Here is a 22095-nt window from a genome sequence, read left to right on the forward strand (position 1 = left end):
CTTTTGCACATTGGCTGTGTGTCAATTTTTATCTGTGTGTAGTTTTTCATTGTTTCTATTGTATTTCTTTGTAACATATGTGTCTGCAAGAAAACGAATCTCAGGGTAGTGTATGATGATGTACAGTTTATGTATGTCGATAATAATTAACTTTACTACTTACATCCTCCATATACATGAGGAGTTAAAATATTTATATTACATCTTTGTCTCAATGTGCAACATGCAATTTATAGCAAGTTTTATAAATAGTATGTACAACATGATAGTCAATATAACATGGAAATGCAATTGTATCAGTATGAATTAAACAGTCTGATGGCCTGGCGGAAGAAGCTGTCCCAGAGCCTGTTGGTCCTGGCTTTTATGCTGTGGTACCGTTTCCCGGATGGTAGCAGCTGGAACAGTTTGTGGTCAGGGCCCTTTTTACACACTTGTCTTTCCAAATGTCCTGAATAGTGGGAAGTTCACATCTACAGATGTGCTGGGCTGTCCGCACCACTCTCTGCAGAGTCCTGCGATTGAGGGAGGTACAGTTCCCAATCCAGGCAGTGATGCAACCAGTCAGGATGCTCTCAATTGTGGCCCATAGCAAATCCTTAGGATTTGGGGGCCCAGACCAAACTTCTTCAACTGTCTGAAGTGAAAGAGGCGCTGTTGTGCCTTTTTCACCACACAGCTGGCATGTACAGACCACGTGAGATCCTTGGTGATGTTTATGCTGTAGAGTTTAAAGCTGTTCATCCTCTCAACCTCAGATCCATTGACGTCAATAGGGGTTAGCCTGTCTCCTTTCTCCTGTAGTCCACAACTAGCTCCTTTGTTTTTGTGACATTGAGGGAGAGGTTGTTTTCTTGACACCGAATTGTTGGGGTGATGACTTTTCTGTAGGCTGCCTCATTATTATTTGAGATCAGGTAAATCAGTGTAAAGTCATCAGCAAATTTAATTAGCAGGTTGGAGCTGTGGGTGGTGACACAGTCATGGGTAAAGGAGGGGGCTTAGTACACAGCCCTGAGGGGCTCCTGTGTTGAGGGGCAGAGGTGAGGGAGCCCACTCTTACCACCTGCTGGTGATCTGATAGGAACTTTACTTTGAGCTTTGAAACCACTATAGTCATAAAAATCTGCAGCACATGCAGTACTTTTCGTCCATTTAGACCATGCTTGCCATCAAGTACCTATCTATACTAATACCAATTAAACACATTTGGTTCATAGCCTCCCAAACTTTGTTGATTCAAGTGCTTATCCAGATATTACTCTCTCAGGAACTGCATTCCAAACTCCAAGGATCCTCCAGGTAAAAATAGAGTTTCAGAAATCCCCTGTGAACCCCTGACTACTGATATTAAAACTGCCCTCTCTGGTAATAAATATCTGGTCTGAGAACGGCCACTGGTGACATTTCAGGGGCAGCGGCTGAGGGAGATCAGCCAGAGATCATTGTTCACCTTGGTGTAACTCTGTGTAGCTGGTCACAGAATCCACATATTCCTCGATGTTAATGTGGTTGACACAGGTAGCAGCCTTTCTGAACATTCTCCAGTTTGTGTTTCAAAGCAGTCCTGCAATGCTGAGATTGCTCCCTCAGAACTGGTTTAGCCAATTTGATCAATGGTTTGTATGCTGGAATTAGCATAAGAGACAAGTGATCTGAGAGCCCAACGTGGGGCTGGGGAACGGCTTTATATGCTCCTGGTATGTTAGTATAAACCAGGTCTAGTGTATTCTCACCTCTGGTACCAAAACCAACATGGTGGTGAAATTTAGGAAGATGACAGGTCAAAATTGCAATCAGTGGGATAGGGTGAAGTTTGTCTTTAAACTAAATATTAGGTTTAACGTTTCAACAGTCTGTGAGAGTGATGATAAAGTAAAAGGGAAGGAGAGTGCAGGAGAGGCTACAAAAGTCTCCAGAAAGGGATTTAAATTTAACTTCTGGTAACATGGGGGCAAAACTGAAAAGGATTATGAATACAGCAGTGAAACTGCTATCTTTGAATGTTCATACTGTACAAATAATATGGATAATCTTGTAACACAGTTAGAAATTAACAGGTGTGATGTGGGCATCACTGAGTTGTGTTTGAAAGAAGATCATAGTTGGAGCTTAGCATGCAAGGATAACATTGTATCAAATGGACAGGAGGGTAGGATTCGAGTACAGGAGCAGGGAGGTTCTACTGCAGTTGTACAAGGTGAGACCACAGCTGGAGTATTGTGTGCAGTTTTGGTCCCCTAATCTGAGGAAAGACATTCTTTCCATAGAGGGAGCACAAAGAAGGTTCACCAGATTGATTCCTGGGATGGCAGGACTTTCACATGAAGAAAAACTGGATCGACTGGGCTTATACTCGCTGGAATTTAGAAGATTGAGGAGGATCTTATTGAAACGTATAAAATTCTAAAGGGATTGGACTTGCCAGATGCAGGAATATTGTTTCCAATGTTGGGGAAGTCCAGAACGAGGGGTCACAGTTTAAGGATAAAGGGGAAGCCTTTTAGGACCAAGATGAGGAAATACTTCTTCACACAGAGAGTGGTGAATCTGTGGAATTCTCTGCCATAGGAAACAGTTGAGGCCGGTTCATTGCCTATATTTAAGAGGGAGTTAGATATGGCCCTTGTGGCTAAAGGGATCAGGGGGTATGGAGAGAAAGCAGGTACAGGGTTCTGAGTTGGATGATCGATCATACTGAATGGCGGTGCAGGCTCGAAGGGCCGAATGGCGTACTCCTGCACCTATTTTCTATGTTTCTATGTTTAAGCAGAGGGTTTGGGGTGGGAATTGAATTCTGAGAAAGCATAAACAGAATCCGGTTTATTATCACCAGCATGTAACGTCAAATTTGTTAATTTAGCAGCAGCAGTTCAATACAATACATAATCCAGCAGAGAGAGAAAAAATAATAATAATAAATTAAATAAAAAATAATAAATAAACAAATCAATTATGTATATTGAATAGATTATTTAAAAATGTGCAAAAACAGAAATACTGTATATTAAAAAAAAGTGAGGTAGTGTCCACAGGTTCAACGTGCATTTAGGAATCGGATGGCAGAGGGGAAGAAGCTGTTCCTGAATCGCTGAGTGTGTGTCTTCAGGCTTCTGTACCTCCTACCTGATGGTAACAGTGAGAAAAGGACATGCCCTGGGTGCTGGAGGCCCTTATTAACAGACGCTGCCTTACTGAAACACCGTTCCCTAAAGTTGTCCTGGGTACTTTGTAGGCTAGTACCCAAGATGGAGCTGGCTAGATTTGTAACATTCTGCAGCTTCTTTCGGTCTTGTGCAGAAGCCCCTCCACATCAGACAGTGAGGCAGCCTGTCAGAATGCTCTCCACGGTACAACTATAGACGTTTTTGAGTGTATTTGTTGACATGCTAAATCACTTCAAGCTCCTTATGAAGTATAGCCGCTGTCTTGCCTTCTTTATGACTACATCAATATGTTGGGACCAGGTTAGATCCTCAAGATCTTGACACCCAGGAACTTGAAGCTGCTCACTCTCTCCACTTCTGAGCCCTCTGTGAGGACTGACGTTAAGTGCTAGGTTGTTGCTGCAGCACCATTTCACTAGTTAGCATATCTCACTCCTGTATGTCCTTTCGTCACCATCTGAGATTCTACCAACAATGGTTGTATCATCAGAAAATTTGTAGATGTTATTTGAGCTATGTCTAGCCACACAGTCATGTGTGTACAGAGAGTAGAGCAGTGGGCTAAGCACACACCCCTGAGGTGCGCCATCGTTGATCGTCAGCGAGGAGGATATGTTATCACCAATCTGCACAGACTGTGGTCTTCTGGTTAGGAAGTTGAGGATCCAATTACAGAGGGAGGTACAGAGGCCCAGGTTCTGCAGTTTCTCAGTCAGGGTTGTGGGAATGATGGTATTAAATGCTGAGCTATGGTCGGTAAACAGCATCCTTACTTAGGTGTTTGTGCTGTCCAGGTGGTCTAAATCCATGCGAAGAACCATTGAGATTGCATCTGCCATTGACCTATTGTGACGACAGGCAAATTGCAATGGGTCCAGATCCTTGCTGAGGCAGGAGTTCAGTCTAGTCATAACCAACCCCTCAAAGCATTTCATCACCGTCAATGTGAGTGCTACTGGGCGATAGTCATTAAGGCAGCCCACATTATTCTTCTTTGGCACGGGTATGATTGTTGCCTTTTTTGAAGTAAGTGGGAACTTCTGCCCATCGCAGTGAGAGGTTGAAAATGTCCTTGAATACTCCTGCTAGTTGGTTGGCACAGGCTTTTCAGAGCCATACCAGATACTCCATCGGGACCTTCTTCCTTGCAAGGGTTCACTCTCTTTAAAGACAGTCCAGTCTAACGCCGCCCCCGAGACAGAGATCACAGGTTCATCAGGTGCAGCAGGGATCTTCACAGCTGTAGTTGTGTTCTCCCTTTCAAAGCATGTATAGAAGGTGTTGAGTTCCTCTGGTAGAGAAGCATCGCTGCCATTCATACTATTGGGTTTCATTTTTTAGGAAGAAATGTTTTGCAGTCCCTGCCAGAGTTGCCATGTATCTGATATCGCCTCCAACCCCCTTTGAAATTGTTCCTTCACCCTTGAAATAGCCCTCCACAAGCAATACCTGGTTTTCTGCTACAGGCCTGGGTTGCCAGACTTGAATGCCACAGATCTAGCCTTCAGCAGACGATATACATCCTGGTTTGTCCACGGCTTTTGGTTTGCGAATGTACAGTAAGCCTTTGTAGGCATGCTCTCATCCACACAGGTTTTAATGAAGTTGGTAGCATCTGCAGCATACTCATCCATATTCAAAGATGAATCCCTGAATACAGTCCAGTCCACCAATTCAAAGCAGTATTGTAGGCGCTCCTGTGCTCCAAACCTTCTTAGTGCTCACTACTGGTGCTGGATTGGAGAGATATAGAATCCTTGTGGATAAAGTTAAGAAACTGCATGGGTAAAAAGAACCTGATGGACATTATATACGGTCTAGGAACAGTAGCTAGACGTGGACTACTATTTACACCAGGAGATAGTAAGGGCATGTAAAAAGGGGAATGTAATGACAGCCATGGGGGTTTCAATTTGCAGGTAGGTTGTGAAAGTCGGAGATGAGAAAATCTACAGATGCTGTCAATCCAAGCAACATGCACAAAATGCTGGAGGAACTTAGCAGGCCAGACAGCATTCATGGAGAAGGGTAAACAGTCGAAGTATTGGGCCGAACCTTTCATCAGTGTCAGCCAAATATGTCATCTGCTTGCAATGTTCCATAGATGCTGTTTGGTCTGCTGAATTGCTGCAGCTTTTTGTGTGTTGGTTTGGAAAATCAAGTTGGTGTTGGACCCCAAAAGAAGGAATTTGTAGAATGCCTATGAGATGATTTTTTTTATATCAGCTTGTGGTTGAGCCCACCAGGGAAAAGACAAGTAATGAAGCAGTGATATTATTTACCCTGCCGTTCTAGAGGTAGAAGTGAGATGTATTGGTATTACAGTGGATTAAATGGAACTACAGAGGCATGAGAGAGGAGCTGGCCAAAGTTGATTGGAAACGGGACATTAGTAGGGATGATGGCAGAGCAGCAATGGCTGGAGTTTCTGGGAGTAATTTGGAAATGCAGGATAGATAAATACCAAAGATGAAGAAATATTGTAAAGGGAGGATGAGGCAACTATAGCTGAAAAGGGAAGTCTAAAAGCATAAAAGCAAAAGAGAGGGCATGTAATAAAGCAATAATTAGTGGGAAACTGGAAGATTTAAAAAAAAAACAAGTGAAGGCACGGACTAGGAGGGCCGGAATGGGGCCTGTTTCCGTGCTGTGATTGTTATATGGTTATATGGTTAAGGCAATAACAAAACAACAAGGAGAAAAAAGATGAAATAAAATAAGGTTAATTAGCCAATAATATAAAAGAAGGTACCAAAAGCTTTTCTAGATATACAAAGAGTAAAATAGAAGCAAGAGGGGAAAATGACATTGTAATGGGGAATACAGAAAATCACAGAAGTGAGTGTAGTTTCTATTATGAAGGAGAAGGTGATTGGGTGGCTGAAAGTAGATAAGTCACCTGGACCAGATGCACTACCCTCCACAGTTCTGAAAGGTAGCTGATTCTGGGATGGTTTTGGAGGTATTGACAATTGCAAATATTATACCACTCTTTAAGAGGGGAATGAGACAGAAAACAGGAAATTATAAGCAACAGAAAACACACAGATTGAGAACAAAGAGCTGTTCATTTCATTCAGGCAGGTGTGTGTTGAAAGCCACAAATGCAAATTCACCCACAGAGAAAAGAGAGCATTTCCTGGAATAATGGTACAGTGAAAGAAAGATAAAAAGAGAGAGGGGAAGGGAGGCGAGGTGGCGGGGGCTGTGGGGGTGAAGAGCAATGCCATGCAATTTGCGGGGCCGAATATTCTGTTTATCCACAACATGTTACAAATTATTCAGTCTTGCTTCTGTTGGTCATTACAGACCTAACAGGAACATCCTTTTGGTTAATTCTGCCCTGCTCTATTGTGTTTGCCACCGGTTGTGAACAGACTGAGAACAGCAACACACACAGAATGCTGGTGGAATGCAGCAGGCCAAGCAGCATCTATAGGGAGAAGTACAGTCGACATTTTGGGCTGAGACCCTTGGTCCTGACAAAGAGTATCGGCCTGAAACATCGACTGTACTTCTCCCTATAGATGCTGCCTGGCCTGCTGCGTTCCACCAGCATTTTGTGTGTGTTGCTTGAATCTCCAGCATCTGCAGATTTCCTCGTGTTTGTGAGACTGAGAACAGAGGGGTTTTCACATCATAGACGCAGGTCACAACTGGTGAAAGTTGAGAAGATTTAGTTTGCCAACCAAGACAGTCAAAAACTTTCAGCTGGGTACAATTATTGATTTTAACCAATGTTTTGATACCTGTACCTGCTGGAAGCCTGAAAAGAGTTTATTCATCATGTATGCCAGGAAAGCACTAGTTCCCATTGACTACATGCTGACCATCAAACAGTTTAGTCACTGGTTGCCATCGTCTGTCTTGGAGGCAATGACTGATGATCATCTTCATCGCAGCCTGGGTGGAAGGTATAGAGATCCTGAGATGCCTCTCAGCCTCACTGGTGTAGTCCAAAGGAAAGCTTATGAAGCAATACGTTTGGCACTGACTCAGCTGCAGGAGCTGCCAGAAGGATGTTTAATGACATCTGGCCACCTTAGGGGCTCCATTCTGGATTTGCTGTCTGTTGTTCACTCCCGCAGCCTTCATCTCTCCTGAGGCCGCCCACAAGGCAGTGGGCTATTTACCCGGAGCTGGGGATCTGGTTCACGAGCACCAGGGGGTGTCCATAGGCCGGTGGGCCTCTGTGCTACATGTGCAGGGGCCAGACCTCCTCATTATCCTCTGTAGCTCAGCCTGAGTCCGAAAGGAGTTCAGTTTCCGTGTGTCACCAGTGATGAAGCACTGCATGGGAGTTGCTGTCAGAGAGGCTGTGTACTGGTAGGGAGAGGCTTACAACTCTGCTCTCCTTTTTGCAAGACTGCTAGCCAGCGGTGGAAGCTGAAATTGAGAATGACAAGTACTACCACTATACTACCACACTAGATGTATCACAGCCTTTTTGACACCATTGACATTGATCCTACATAAATCGCATGTTACAGTATTGTCTCCATGTACCCCCGTATGTAGTTTTCTGTCATCATTTAATCTACTGATCAGTGTGTGGAACAAGACCTACTCTGGAGTTACCTCCTGAACCCCCTCCATCTCATGATGCAAGAAGACAACACACTAAGGGCCAAAGGCATCTCCCAAACCCCAAGTCTGGTCTGCTGCTCACTGGTCAATCTGTCCCAGTCCCAGACCAATTCCCAAGAATGGAGAAGCCTATAAAAACTGGTCGATTAAGCCCAGTCCCCAGGAAAAGCTCTCCCCACCTTTGAGCACATCTACAAGGACAGTTGACACAAGAAAGCAACATCCATCCAGACCATTGTCTCTTTTTGCTGCATCCATTGGACAGTTTTAGGTCTCAACCACCAGATCAAGGACTGTTATTACCCTTCAACCAACAAGCTGCTAAATGAGTGTGGATAGCTTCACTCACCTCAATTGTAAGCTGATTCCACAACCTAAGGACTCTGCAGCTCATGTTCCCTAATTATTTATTTATGTATCTATCTGTCTTCCTACAGTGGCTTAAAGTACTCAGCCCCCAACACATTGTTCACCTTAATGTGTATTGCAACCAGGGACTTTGATCAATTTAACTGAGTATTTTTTTATTCATCAATCACAAGATCCTATTTTCACAGTGGAGGGGGAAAAAACATGAAAAATTGAGAATTCAAAAACTGAAATGTCAGCAGTTCAAAAGTACTCATCCCCCTTTGCTCTGTATCAAAAGGATGAAGCTGACTCAACAGTCGAGGCATGCGGGAGCGAGACGGATTTGGAAAGAGGTCAAGCCGTGGTCGAAGAGAAGTATTCAGACTGAGGTCGAGGCGCAGTCGGGGCATGTGGAACAGAGGAAGTCAGAGTGGAAGGACCAGCATAAGTACATTCCAAAGAATAAGTGTTCGAACTGGCGGCTGAGGCTGGTAAGAAAAGTCAAAATTTGCATAAAAGCAAAAGAGAGGGCATGCACAGCAAATGTTAGTGTGAAGCTAGAGATTTGGAAAGCAGTTAAAACCAACAGAAGGCAACTTAAAAAGCAATAAGAAGAGAAAAGTGAAATATGAAGGTAAGCTATCCAATTATATAAAAGAGAATACAAAATAAGTTTTTTTTCAGATATATAAAGAGTAAAAGAGAGGCAGGAGTGGATATTGGAACACTGGAAAATTATGCTGGAGAGGCAGTAATGAGGGACAAAGAAATGGCGGATGACAGTATACCAGAAATTCGAGAGTGTCAGGGCGCAGAGTGAATGTGGGTGCCTCAAACGCTATCTATAGATTTGCCGATTATACAGCTATTGTTGGCATAGGTTCAGATGCTGACGAGGTAGTGTACAAGAGTGAGATAGATCAGCAGGTTGTGTGGTGTCAAACCAACAACCTTCCATTTAATGTCTGTAAGTCCAGGGGATTGACTGTGGACTTCAGCAAGGGGAAGTCAAGGGAACACACACCAGTCTTCAATGAGGGATCAGCAGTGGAAAGGGTGAGCATTTTCAAGTTCCTGGGTGTCAACATCTCTGAAGATCTCTCCTGGACCCAACATTAATGGAATTACAAAGAAGGCACGACACTGGCTGTATTTAAGAGTTTGATGAGACTTGATTTGTCACCAAAGACTCTCACAAATTTCTACAAATGTACCGCAGAGAGCATTCTAACTGGTTGCTTCACTGTCTGGAATGGAGGGATACTGTACAGGATCAGAAAAAGTGGCAGGAAGTTGCAAACTCTGCCATCTGTATCAAAGCTGCTACCCTCTCCAGCAGTGAGGACATCTTGAACAGGTGGTGCCTCACAAAGGCAGCATCCAGCATTAAGGACTCCACCACCCAGGACATGCCCTCTTCTCATTGCTACTGTCAAGGAGGTGGTGCTGGAGATTGAAGCCGTGCACTTGATCTTTCAGGAACAATTTCTTCCCCACCACCCTCCACCATCAGATTTATGAATGGACAATGAACCTATGTGCACCAACTATTTTCTCTTTTGCTCTTTTTTACACTACTAATTCAAATATAAATATATATATATATAATATATATACACTATATGTATCTCTTATTGTAATTTTTACTTACTATTGAAAAGTACTTCTGCCACAAAACAACAAATTTCACAACATATGCCAATGATATTAAACCTGATTCTGATTGGCTATTACTAAAAAGAAGCTGCTTAGGAAGCTGAAGTGTCGGAACCAGGTGGAGCTGCACCCTAGAGGTAGCTGAAGGGATTATGGAGGTATCAGTTGTGATCTTCCAGCAATCACTGGTTTCTGGAATGATTCTGGAGGAGTGGAATATTGCAACTGATCTCCACTTTTTAAGAGGGGATGGTGGCAGAAGAATGAAAATAATAGTCCATTAAGCATGATTTCATTGGCTGGTAAGACGATGAAGATTTGGGGGACTTAAAGGCACATGATAAAATAGGCCAAAGTCTGCATGGTTTCCTTAAAGTGAAATCTTGCCTGCCAAAGCTGTTGGAATTCTTTGAGGAAATAACATGCTGGATGGACAAAGAGTCAGTGGATGTTGCTAACTTGGATTTTCAGTCGGCCTTTGACAAGGTGACGCACATGAGGCTGTTAAACAAGATGCTGAGCTGAGCCCTCCATTGGTCAGTTGACCACAATCCTGTGTGGTACGATATGGAGATAAGAGCCCAGGAAAGATACTAACGTGACAGAGGATTTGCTGATTGGCAGGAGGCAGTGTGTGGAAATAAAGGGATCCTTTTACTGAATGGCTGCTGGTGACTAGTGGTGTTCTGCAGGGGTCAGTGTTGTGACCGCTTCTTTTCGTATTAACATGTACAAACAAGCTGGAGGAACTCAGCAGGTTGTTTGTACATGTTGCTTTGACAAAGCATCTGCAGTGTACTTGGTGTTCTTTTCATATTATGTCAGTGATTATATATTACGTCAACGATTTGGATGGCGGGATTGATAGCTTTGTGCAAAATTTCTGGATGACACAAAGTAAGTCGAGAGACAGGTAGTTCTGAGGAAGCAGGGGGTTTGCAGAAAGACAGATTAGGAGAATGGGGATATTGGCAGATGGAATCCCACGGAGGAAAGTGCATGGTCGTGTACTTTGGTAGAAGGAATAAAGGCACTATCTATTTTCTAAATGGGGAGAAAATACAGCAATCAATCAGGAAAGAGTCTTAGAGTACTATAACACAGAAATGGGATCTTCTGCCCATCTAGTCTGTGCCAAACTATTATTCTGCTTAGTCCAATCGACCTGCATCTAGACCATAGCCTTTTGTACCTTTGTACCTACCCAGATTTCTCTTGAATGTTGAAATTGTGCATCCTGGTGGCAGCTCATTCCATACTTTCACCACTCTCTTAGTGAAGAAGTTCCCCTTCATGTTCCCGTTAAACATATCAAGCTCAGTTTAACTTTACCCTATCTATAAGCCACATAATTTTGTATACCTCCATCAAGCCTGTCATTATAGACAATAGACAATAGGTGCAGACGTAGACCATTCGGCCCTTCGAGCCTGCACCGCCATTTTGAGATCATGGCTGATCATCTACTATCAATACCCGGTTCCTGCCTTGTCCCCATATCCCTTGATTCCCCTATCCATAAGATACCTATCTAGCTCCTTCTTGAAAGCATCCAGAGAATTGGCCTCCACTGCCTTCCGAGGCAGTGCATTCCAGACCCCCACAACTCTCTGGGAGAAGAAGGTTTTCCTTAACTCTGTCCTAAATGACCTACCCCTTATTCTCAAACCATGCCCTCTGGTACTGGACTCTCCCAGCATCTGGAACATATTTCCTGCCTCTATCTTGTCCAATCCCTTAATAATCTTATATGTTGCAATCAGATCCCCTCTCAATCTCCTTAATTCCAGCGTGTACAAGCCCAGTCTCTCTAACCTCTCTGCATAAGACAGTCCAGACATCCCAGGAATTAACCTCGTGAATCTACGCTGCACTTCCTCTACAGCCAGGATGTCCTTCCTTAACCCTGGAGACCAAAACTGTACACAATACTCCAGGTGTGGTCTCACCAGGGCCCTGTACAAATGCAAGAGGATTTCCTTGCTCTTGTACTCAATTCCCTTTGTAATAAAGGCCAACATTCCTTAGCCTTCTTCACTGCCTGCTGCACTTGCTCATTCACCTTCAGTGACCGATGAACAAGGACTCCTAGGTCTCTTTGTATTTCTCCCTTACCTAACTTTACACCATTCAGATAATAATCTGCCTTCCTGTTCTTACTCCCAAAGTGGATAACCTCACACTTATTCACATTAAACGTCATCTGCCAAGTATCTGCCCACTCACCCAGCCTATCCAAGTCACCCTGAATTCTCCTAACATTCTCATCACATGTCACACTGCAACCCAGCTTAGTATCATCAGCAAACTTGCTGATGTTATTCTCAATGCCTTCATCTAAATCATTGATGTAAATCGTAAACAGCTATGGTCCCAATACTGAGCCCTGTGGCACCCCACTAGTCACCACCTGCCATTCCAAGAAACACCCATTCACCGCTACCCTTTGCTTTCTATCTGCCAACTAGTTTTCTATCCATGTCAATATTTTCCCCCCAATGCCATGAGCTCTGATTTTACCCACCAATCTCCTATGTGGGACCTTATAAAATGCCTTCTGAAAATCGAGGTACACTACATCCACTGGATCTCACTTGTCTAACTTCCTGGTTACATCCTCGAAAAACTCCAATAGATTAGTCAAGCATGATTTACCCTTGGTAAATCCATGCTGGCTCGGCCCAATCCTATCACTGCTAACTAGATATGCACCTATTTCATCTTTAATAATGGACTCTAGCATCTTCCCCACTACTGATACTCATTCTTCTACAGTCTAGGGAATAAAGTTCTCACCTACTCAGCCCTTCCGTATGCCCTGGCAACATCCTTGTAAATTTTCTCTAGTTTTGGTCTCGCCCAGCTTTCATTTATGCTATCTATACCTCTCATAATTGTGTTTACCTTTATTCTCCAGAGCGTAGGAGAATGAGCAGAGATTTGATAAAGTGCCAACCTATTCAAACTTCCTTATAACTTAGGTCCTAAAGTCCTGGTAGCATCCTTGTACATCTTCTCTGCACTCTTTGAATATTATTGATATCTGACCTGTTGATAGCCTAACAGAACTGAACACAATTCTTTAAAATAGGCCTCACCACTTCAACAGGACATCTCAACTCCTTTACTCAATACTGTGATTTATGAAGGCCAATCTGCCAAAGGCACATTATGACCTTATCTAACTTTGATATTACTATCAATGAATTCTGGATCTGTATTTCAATATCCTGCTGTTCTACTGCACTCCTCAGTGCCCGAGCATCCACTGTGTAAGTCCTTTGCTGGTTTGTCCTACCAAAGTGCAACATTTGTTTGCATTAAATTCCATCTGCCAATTTTCAACCCATTTTTCCAGTTGGTACAGATCTCGTTGCAAGTCTTGTTAAACTTCCTTGCTGCCCATTACGCCCAAATCTTGGTGTCAATTGCAAATTTGCTGATCTAGTTCCCTACGTTATCATCCAGGTCGTTGATATGGATGACAAACAGCAACAAACCCAATGGTAAACCACTAGTCACAGACTTCCGGTCAGAGAGGCAACCATCTTCTTTGGTTTCTCCTGTGAAGACAAAGTTTGAATAGGTTACCTCATCCTGAAAGCCAAGTGACTGAAACTGCTTAATCAACTTTCCATGTAGTACCTTATCAAAGTGCATGTAGACAATATCCAATGCCTTGCTCTCCTCAGCTTTCCTGGTAACTTGCTCAAAAACCTTTAAGATTGGTTAGACATGATCTACAATGCACCAAGCCATGTTGACTATACCTTATCAGTCCCTGCCTGTCCAAATACTTGCATATCTGGTCCCTTAGGATACCTTCCAATAGGTTACCCACTACTGATGTCAGGCTCACTGGCTTATAGTTTCATTGTTTAGTTTTAGACCCTTTCTTAATGAATGGAACAACATTTGCTATCCTACAATTGTCCGGCACTTAAGTATGTTTTAAATGTTTCCACTGAGGCCCCTGCAATTATTGCTCTAGCATCACACAGGGTTTGAGGGAACACCTTGTTAGGCCCTGGTGATTTATCTACACTAATTGGCCTCAAGACAACAAATACCCCCTCCTCTGTAATCTGTATAAGGACCATGACCTCCCTGCGTTGCCTCACTTCTATAGTCACAGTGTCCATCTCCTGAGTGAATACAGATACAAGATGTACATTTAAGATCTCTCCTATCTTTTTTTGGCTCCACACATAGAAGATCTTCAAGTGGACCAAATTTGTCCCATGCTATCCTTTTGCTCCTAATATATCTGTAGAAGACCTTGAGATTCAACTTTGTCTACTCGAGCAATCTCATGCCTTTTAGCCCTCCTGGATTCCTTCTTAAGTGTTCTCTAACATTTCTGATACTCAGATAGCTGATTTGCTCCTTCCTGTCCCTATTTGTATTTTGCACCGCTTCTTGTTACTCAAGGCCTGGAAAATCTCTTGGAGACCAAGGTTCCCTGAACCTGTTATCCTTCCCTTTTATTCTGACAGGAACATGCATACATTGAACTCTCAAAATTCTACCTTTGAAGGCCTCCCTCCTGCCAGGAGTTCCTTTGCTAGAAAACAACCTGTACCAATCCACATTTAGCTGATCCTTAGAAACCATCAAAGTTGGCCTATCTCTAATGTAGAATTTCAAACCGAGGACCAGACCTAACCTGCTTCATAACTATCTTGAAACTGTGATCACTAGATATAAAGTGTTCCCCTACACAAACTTCTGTCTCCTGCCCTAGGCTCCATGCCCTAGTAGGTGAGCTTAGGACATGGGTCAACACATGGAATTATGACTCTGCAGCTACTTGTGAGACTTGGTTGCAGGAGGATCAGGACTTGTGGACAATGTTCTGGGGATCCATTGTTTTAGACAATTCATTTCCTAAGAGCAAATGGAGTATCATACTCTCTCTCATTTGGACCTCAACAAAATAAGGAATCTGTCCTGAACGTATGTGACAAACTCCCATCTAGTCCACTTAGAGTATTTGAGTCCCAGTCAATATGTGGAAAGTTCAAATCACCAATTATCGTAACCTTCTGTTTCCTGTCACAGTCTGCGATCTCTACGAATTTGCTCCTCTACATCCTGTTGACTATTGAGTGGTTTGTAATATATATAAATCAAACCATTAATGTGGTCTCCCATTTCTTATCCCTTAGTTCTACCATATAAACGTAGTAGTCAAGCTCTCCAGTCTGTCCTGTTGGAGTAGTGCCATGACATTTTCCTTGACTTGTAGCACAACCAGTCCCCCTTTCATCCCTCCTGCCCTGTCATGTCTAAGGCAATGGATCCCTGAAATACTGAGCAGCTACTCCTGCTCCCCCTGAAACCAAGTCTCACTGATAGCTGCGGAGTCATGATTCCATGTGTTGATGCATGTCCTAAGCTCATCTACTTCACCTATAATACTCCTTGCATTGAAATATACACAGCTCAGAACGTTAATCCCACCATGCTCAACATTTTGATTCCTGACTTTGTATGTAGCCTTAACAACATCTTACCCCACAAGGCCCCACCATCTGCTCCATTGTTCTGGTTCCCATGAAACTCTAGTTTAAACTCCCCTCAGTCTTGCAAAGGGACCTGGGAACCCTTATGGTTAATTTGCAAGTTGAATCAGTCGGAAGGAAGGCAAATGCAATATTAACATTTACTTCGAGAGGACTAAATTATCAAGGCAGAGGCTTTATAAGGAATTTATTGGATTGCATTTAGAATATTGTATTAGTTCTGGGACACTTATCTAAGAAAGTATGCACTGGTGTTGGAAAGCATTCAGAGGCGGTTCATCAGAATAATCCCATAAGGGAAAGGGTTAAAGTATGTATGAGATGCATTTGATGGCTCTGTGTCTGTACTCATGGAGTTTAGAAGAATGAGGGAGGGATCTTACTGAAGCCTATTGAATACTAAAAGGCGTAGATAGAGTGTATGTGGAAAGGTGCGTCCTGTAGTGGGGGCATCAAGGATCAGAGGGCACAGCCTCAGAATAGATGTATTTCCCTTCAGAACAGAAATTGGGTATATTTACAGCAGAGGTTAATAGGTTATTGATGCGTAAGGGTTCAAAGGTTACAGAGAGAATGGGGTTGAGAGGGATAATAAATCAGCCATACTATGAAATCAGAGCAGACTCAATGGGTCAAATGGTCTAATTCTGCCTGTGTCCTATGGAAAAAGAACAAGAGTCCAGAGCCGTCATGTTCCCATCAGTGTAGGAGCCAAAGGTAATGAGTACAGTGAACCCTAGATGTTGAGGGAAATGTCGAGGGTTGGGTAAAGACAAGAAAGGATATACACAGGTACAGAGAACAAAAGACAAAGTAGAAAAAAGGTAGGAATGGTTAAAAAGGAAAGTAGGATGGCAAGGAGAAATTCTATTTTGGAGAAAAATAATGACAGCATTCAGGATCTGGTAGAAGTGGATTTGATAGGTTCGAGATGCATGGCAAATAAGAGGCTTTCAAAAGTGAAATAGTGAGTGTACAGAATCTATATTCCTATTGGACTATGAGGCAAGGCTAACCTCGGTTATCAAGAGATATTGAGGGCCTGGTAAAGAAACAGAAAGAGACACAAATCAGGTCTGCGCAGCTCAGAGTACAAAGTTCATTGTAAATCTCTTACCAAAGTACAGATCTGGAGCCTGAGATTTATTTTCTTGTGGGCAATCACAGTAAGTACGAAAAGCACAACAGAATCAATGAAAGACTGCACCCAAACAGCCACTGTGCAAGAGACAACAAGACATGCTAATACAAAAAGGAAGAGAAGAATATAATAATAAATAAACTATCTATCAGTATCAAGATCATGAGATGAAGAGTCCTTGAAAGTGAGCCCATAGGATTTGGGAACAGTTCAGTGATGGGGCGAGTGAAATTTTCCACTCTGGTTCAAGAGCCTGATGGTTAAGGGGTAATAACAATTCCTGTTCCTGAACCTGGTGGTAAGAGTTCTGAGGCTCAGATAACTTTTTCCTGATGGTCGCAGTGAGAGGAGAGCACGGCCTGGATGGTGGGGAGTCCATGATGATGGTGTTGCTTTCCTATGACAATGCTACACGTAGATGTGCTCAGTGGTGAGGAGGGCTTTACCTATGATGGACTGGGCCATATCCATTACTTAGTTGTAGGCATTTGTGTTTCCATACCAGGCCAAGATGCAACCAGTCAATATACTCTCCACCACACATTGATAGTTTATCATAAATTTTGATGACATGCTGAATCTTTGCTAGCTTTCAAAACAGTAGAGGCTTTCTCCATAATGGAAATTATGTGTTATTACTATCAAGTTATTGAAAGCTACTAAAATGAGTTGCTTGAGAAGTATAAGGAAGAAAATACTTAACAGGGAAATGAGGCAAGCTAAAAGAGGTTTCTTTGTCAGACAAGGTAAAAGAGAATCTCTAGAGCTTCTACAGGTATATTAAGAGCAAAAGGAGAGTAACAGACAAAATTGGTCTTCTTGAAGATCACCGTGGTCATCTATGAATAAAGTTGGATCCAGACGAAAGAACTGAGGCATAAGAGTAGTGAAGTTATCAACCATATCTAGATTATGGAGGAGGAGGTATTTACTTTTCTGAGTCAAATTAGGATGGATAAACCCCCGAAGCTTGACAAGATGTCCCCTCAGCCTTTGTGGGAGGCTATTGTAGAAATTGCAGGGACCTTGTTAAGAGATATTTTAAACAACCTTAGCCAACGGTAAAATGCCAGAGGATTGGAGGATGACTAACATTGTTCAAGAAAGACTCTTAAGAATAAGCCAGGAAATTACAGGCTGGTGAGCCTGACATCAATAATGGGTGAATTATTAGAAGGTAGTGCAAAGGATGGGATATATAAATATTTGGATAAAGATGTTTGATTAGAGACAGTCAACAAGGCTTTATGCATTGCATGTCACTTCTAACTGGACTTACTGTTTTTTTTTGAGTGGATTACCAAGAGGTCGATGAAGGTGGCGGATGTTGTTTACGTGGACTTTAGCAAGACTTTAGGGAAATTCCCACTTGGGAGGCTGGTCAGAAGGTCAATTTGCTTGGCATTGTAGTTCATTGCGTTTGACACTGGCTTAGTGGGAGAGGACAAAGATGTAAATGGTTGTCTTTCCAACTAGAGACCTGTGACTCGTGTCCACAGGGATCAGTGCTGGGCCCGTTGTTTGTCATCTTTCACAACAATCTGCATGATAATGTGGTAAACTGGATCAGCAACATTGCTGCTGACTTCAGGATTGTGTGTGTAATGGACAGCGAGGAAGCTATCAATGCTTGCAGTGGGATCTGGACCACCTGAGAAAAGGGGCTGAGAAAGGGCAGATAGAATTTATTGCAGATGAGGGGGAGATGTTGAATTTGGGATGGGATGTCAAACTTGGATAAGACTCACATAGTGGATGTTAGGGCTCTGAGGTGTATGATAGAACTATGGGACCTGGAAATACAAATCCATATTTGCTTTAAAGCAGCATCACAGGTAGATATGGTTGTAAAGAGAGCTTTAGGTACATTGGCCTTCATAAATCAGGGCATTGAGTAAGGAGTTGGGATGTTATGTTGAAATTGTAAAAGAGGTCAGTGAAGCTGATTTCAAAGTAATGTGTGCAGTTCTGGTCACCAACCGATAGGAAAGATATCAATAATCTTGGAAGAATGCAGAGGCAATTTACAACAATGTTGCTGGCATTTGAGGACCTGAGTTACAGGCAAAGTTTGAATGCATTAGGAATTTATTCATTGACGTCTTTTCTGGGAAAGGTGAAATTTTTAGGAGGAATCCGAGGGGGATCTTCACTCAGAGGGTGGTGTGAGTGGAGTGAGCTGCCAACGGAAGTGGTAGATGCAAATTCAATTGTAACATTTAGGAAAAGTTTGGATAGGTGGATGAGATGAGAGAGGTCTGGAGGGCTCTGGTCTGGGTGCAGGGAGATGGAAACGAGGCAGAGGAGCAGGCTGGCATGGACTAGATGGGCCAAAGTTCCTGTTTCTATGCTGTAGTGCTCCATGACTCTGATCAACAGCTCCCCCATACAATAAACGTCAATGTGCCATTTGCCCTCCTAACTACTGCTGCCCCTTCCTGCAGTCTGAGATAAACACCCCACGGTGGACCAGTGTGACTACACACTTGCATCTGTGTATAAACATCTTTGTGTCTCTAATAAAATTCTGTCTAAATTCCTTCTCCATTACAGTCCCTGTACACGGTCCACTCCCCGTTACTGACCCATTGCCAACCTGACCGGGGTTTATCCTGTGTCCACTCCCCCTCTAATGTCTGCTGTCCATTACAGACGATCTACACCTTCCACTCCACAATACTGACCCATTATAAACCTGGCAACAGTAACCCTGTGACTATTTCCTCTCTAGCACCTGTGTCCATTCCTGTCCCTCTGCTCAATACTGACCCATCACTGTGGTTGTTAGAGGAAACTCCCACACCTTCCACTCCACAATACTGACCCATTATAAACCTGGCAACGGTAATCCTGTGACTATTTCCTCTCTAGCACCTGTGTCCATTCCTGTCCCTCTGCTCAATACTGACCCATCACTGTGGTTGTTAGAGGAAGCTCACTGACTGGGAACAATAGGCTCTTCATTGCAGAGGCTCAGGATAGATGACGTTTGTTTGTTTGCTTTGCATACTTTTTCAAAACATACATTAACTGTTCCACCTGGTTTCATTGCTTCGAGAAGTCAATGCGGAAAGTAGTTCTTGACCTGTTGCTGCGTCTGACACCACTCACAGCAGAGAGTGAGGAGGTTGTAGGTGGTCCCATCTCCCTCCAGTTCACACAGCAACACCTCATCGGGAGTCACACGTGAGTAGACATCCCCAGTAGAAACTGATCGCACCTAAAAATTCATCTTGTGCTCTGTGTTTGTGTGTAGGTGTTGCAGAGAGAGAGAGGGAGAGTGTAAATAAATGAAGGTAGATGGAGCTCCTCTGTCTCATCCATCTGTGAGGTTTCAGGAAGGAATTTTTCACCTCTGTCTGGGGTCTCAGTCACAGAGATCTCACTGTATGTGGGGTCCCAGTGAGGGAGAGAGGGAGATCTTACCTCTGTCCGTGGGGTTTCTGTCAAGGAGTGATGTATCTATCCCACTATAGATGGATATCCCTTTCGATCCTCAGTTCTCATCCCTATTTACAGTTTGTCCTCAGCCCCAGTGTGTCATTTCTCACTGAGTTAATTCCAGTCTTTCATTTCCAGAATGTCACCGGCTGAACTGAGGGTTGTGCTGCTGATCCTGGGTTTTCTGGGTGAGTAATGTCTCGTAGGGACAAACTGCGTGCTGTGTACAGTAAGAGGAAGTAGATGTTATTTATTGTTTCTGTAGACGAGCAGAGACAGCCTGTATTTAATGGGGGAAAAGTACTGAAGGGACCTCGGGAACATTATGAATCCAATTTGACACCGGGACACACGGCATTAGAGCTGGTGATCAGAAATGTCCAGATACCCGGTTTGGTAAAACAACAGTAGGAAGTGGAGGGAGATGGGGAGGCAGAGAGGTTTCAGCAGAGAATTTCAGGCTTGAAGACTGAGGAGAAGGCTGGAAATGCAGTGATTACACTCCGAGAGGCTGGGACTGGAGGGAGGGTTCAGAGGCTGGAGGAGATTACACTGGGAGGAAGTGGTGAGGCTATGTTGGGATGTGAAAGCAAAGTTGGGTTGTGTGTTATTTAACCAGATTAGTGATCACAGGGATGGTGGGTGAAGGGGCATTGGGGAGGGGGAAAATTTTCAGGCACAGTCAGCAGAGTTTATGGAGAGCAGAGGGCAGGAGTGGGAGGTGGCTGTAGTTGTGAATGAGAGTGGACTGAGACGGGGTGGAGCTTGGTGACGTTACACTGGTGACGTCACAGTGGGGCAGAGGTGCGGCTGGAGCCACATCAGTGACTGCACCAGACCCACTGAGGGCTTGGTCAGGCTGAGGGGAAAGGGAGGTGTCAGTACTCCTGGGCACGATTTGAGGAAGGACCAAAGGCAGTTCCAGTGACTCAGTCCAAACCTGACCTTTATGGAGTTTGCATGTTCTCCCTGTGACCACGTGGGCTCCCACAGGTTCTCTGGTTTCCCTCTCCTGCCAGAGGTTCAGGTCTGGTTCAGAGTAACACACACTAAATGCTGGAGACACTCAGCAGGTGAGGCAAGGTCTGTGGAGAGGCGTAAAGAGCCGATGTTTCGGTTCGAGACTTTTCATTGGGACTGCAGGTTTGATTGGTTAACTGGCCACTGTAAATGGTCTTCTGTGTGGAAGTGAGATTAGATCCTGAGGGGAGTTGTTGCTACGTCTGGAAGATAAAAGATGAATCGTGTCGGACTGGTGTAAGTTGGTGTTTGATGATCAGTGTTGACTCTGTGAGCTGAAGAGCCACTTTCTGTGCTGAATGGCCCCGTGGAAGGCCTGGGGCCTGATTGGTTTCATTCGGACAGGGCTCTTGTCATTGGTCTGGGGGTGTCCCCGTGTAGATAGCCTCAGACATGATGGCTTGAACAACAATTTCTCATTCCAGAAATTTTATTTCCCTCCCCCCTTCCCTTGTCTTCCATTCCCCAGTCTGGCCTCTTACCTTCTTTCCTCACCTGCCTATCACCACCCCCTTCTGCTTTTCCTTCACTTTCCCCATGGTCCACTCTCCTCTCCTATCAGATTCCTTCTTCTCCAGCCCACTCTCTCCCGTTCCCACTCACCTGGCTTGACCTGTCATCTTCTAGCTAGCCCTACTTTTCTTCCCCCACCTTTTTACTCAGGCGTCTTCCCCCTTCCTTTCCAGTCCTGAAGGAGGATCTCAGCTCTATTTGTTGACTGTTTATTCATTTCCATCAATGCTTCCTGACCTGCTGCGGTCCTCCAGCATTATTATGTGTGTGTTGTTCTTGCAATCAGTGTCACTTTATACAACCAGCAGTCACCTTACTGGCTACAGTGTGTCTCTAATAAAGTAGAGACAGGAGTAGAACCCGGTGTGGTCTTCTGCTGCTGTAGTCCAAACACTTCAAGGTTTGACGTGTTGTGTGTTCAGAGATGCTTTCCTGCACACTACGATTGCAACATGTGGTTATATGAGTTACTATCTCCCTCCTGTCAGTTTGATCCAGTCTGACCATTACCTCTCCCATTACCAGGGCATGTTCACTGACAGAACTGTTGCTCACTGGACCCCTTTTGATTTTTGCACCGTTCTCTGTAAACTCTGGAGACTGATGTGGGTGAAAAATCCCAGCAGTTTCTGAGATACTCACACAACCCTGTCTGGCACCAGCAATCATTCCATAGTCAAAGTCACATAGATCA

The 22095-nt window shown here is 43.8% G+C and overlaps 1 protein-coding gene across 1 annotated transcript in view; it reads left to right on the top strand.

Annotated features, from left to right (window-relative positions):
- The window catches only part of LOC140721878 (uncharacterized), a 139393-nt gene that overhangs the window by 39122 nt on the left and 78176 nt on the right, over positions 1-22095 (top strand). The window contains exons 7-9 of the mRNA XM_073036704.1: positions 7256-7349; positions 8404-8596; positions 9847-9898. Coding sequence (XP_072892805.1) covers positions 7256-7349; positions 8404-8596; positions 9847-9898 — 339 coding nt within the window. The remainder of the gene's footprint in view (positions 1-7255; positions 7350-8403; positions 8597-9846; positions 9899-22095) is intronic.

Source organism: Hemitrygon akajei, unplaced genomic scaffold, assembly GCF_048418815.1.
Source record: "Hemitrygon akajei unplaced genomic scaffold, sHemAka1.3 Scf000063, whole genome shotgun sequence".
NCBI lineage: Eukaryota > Metazoa > Chordata > Chondrichthyes > Myliobatiformes > Dasyatidae > Hemitrygon > Hemitrygon akajei.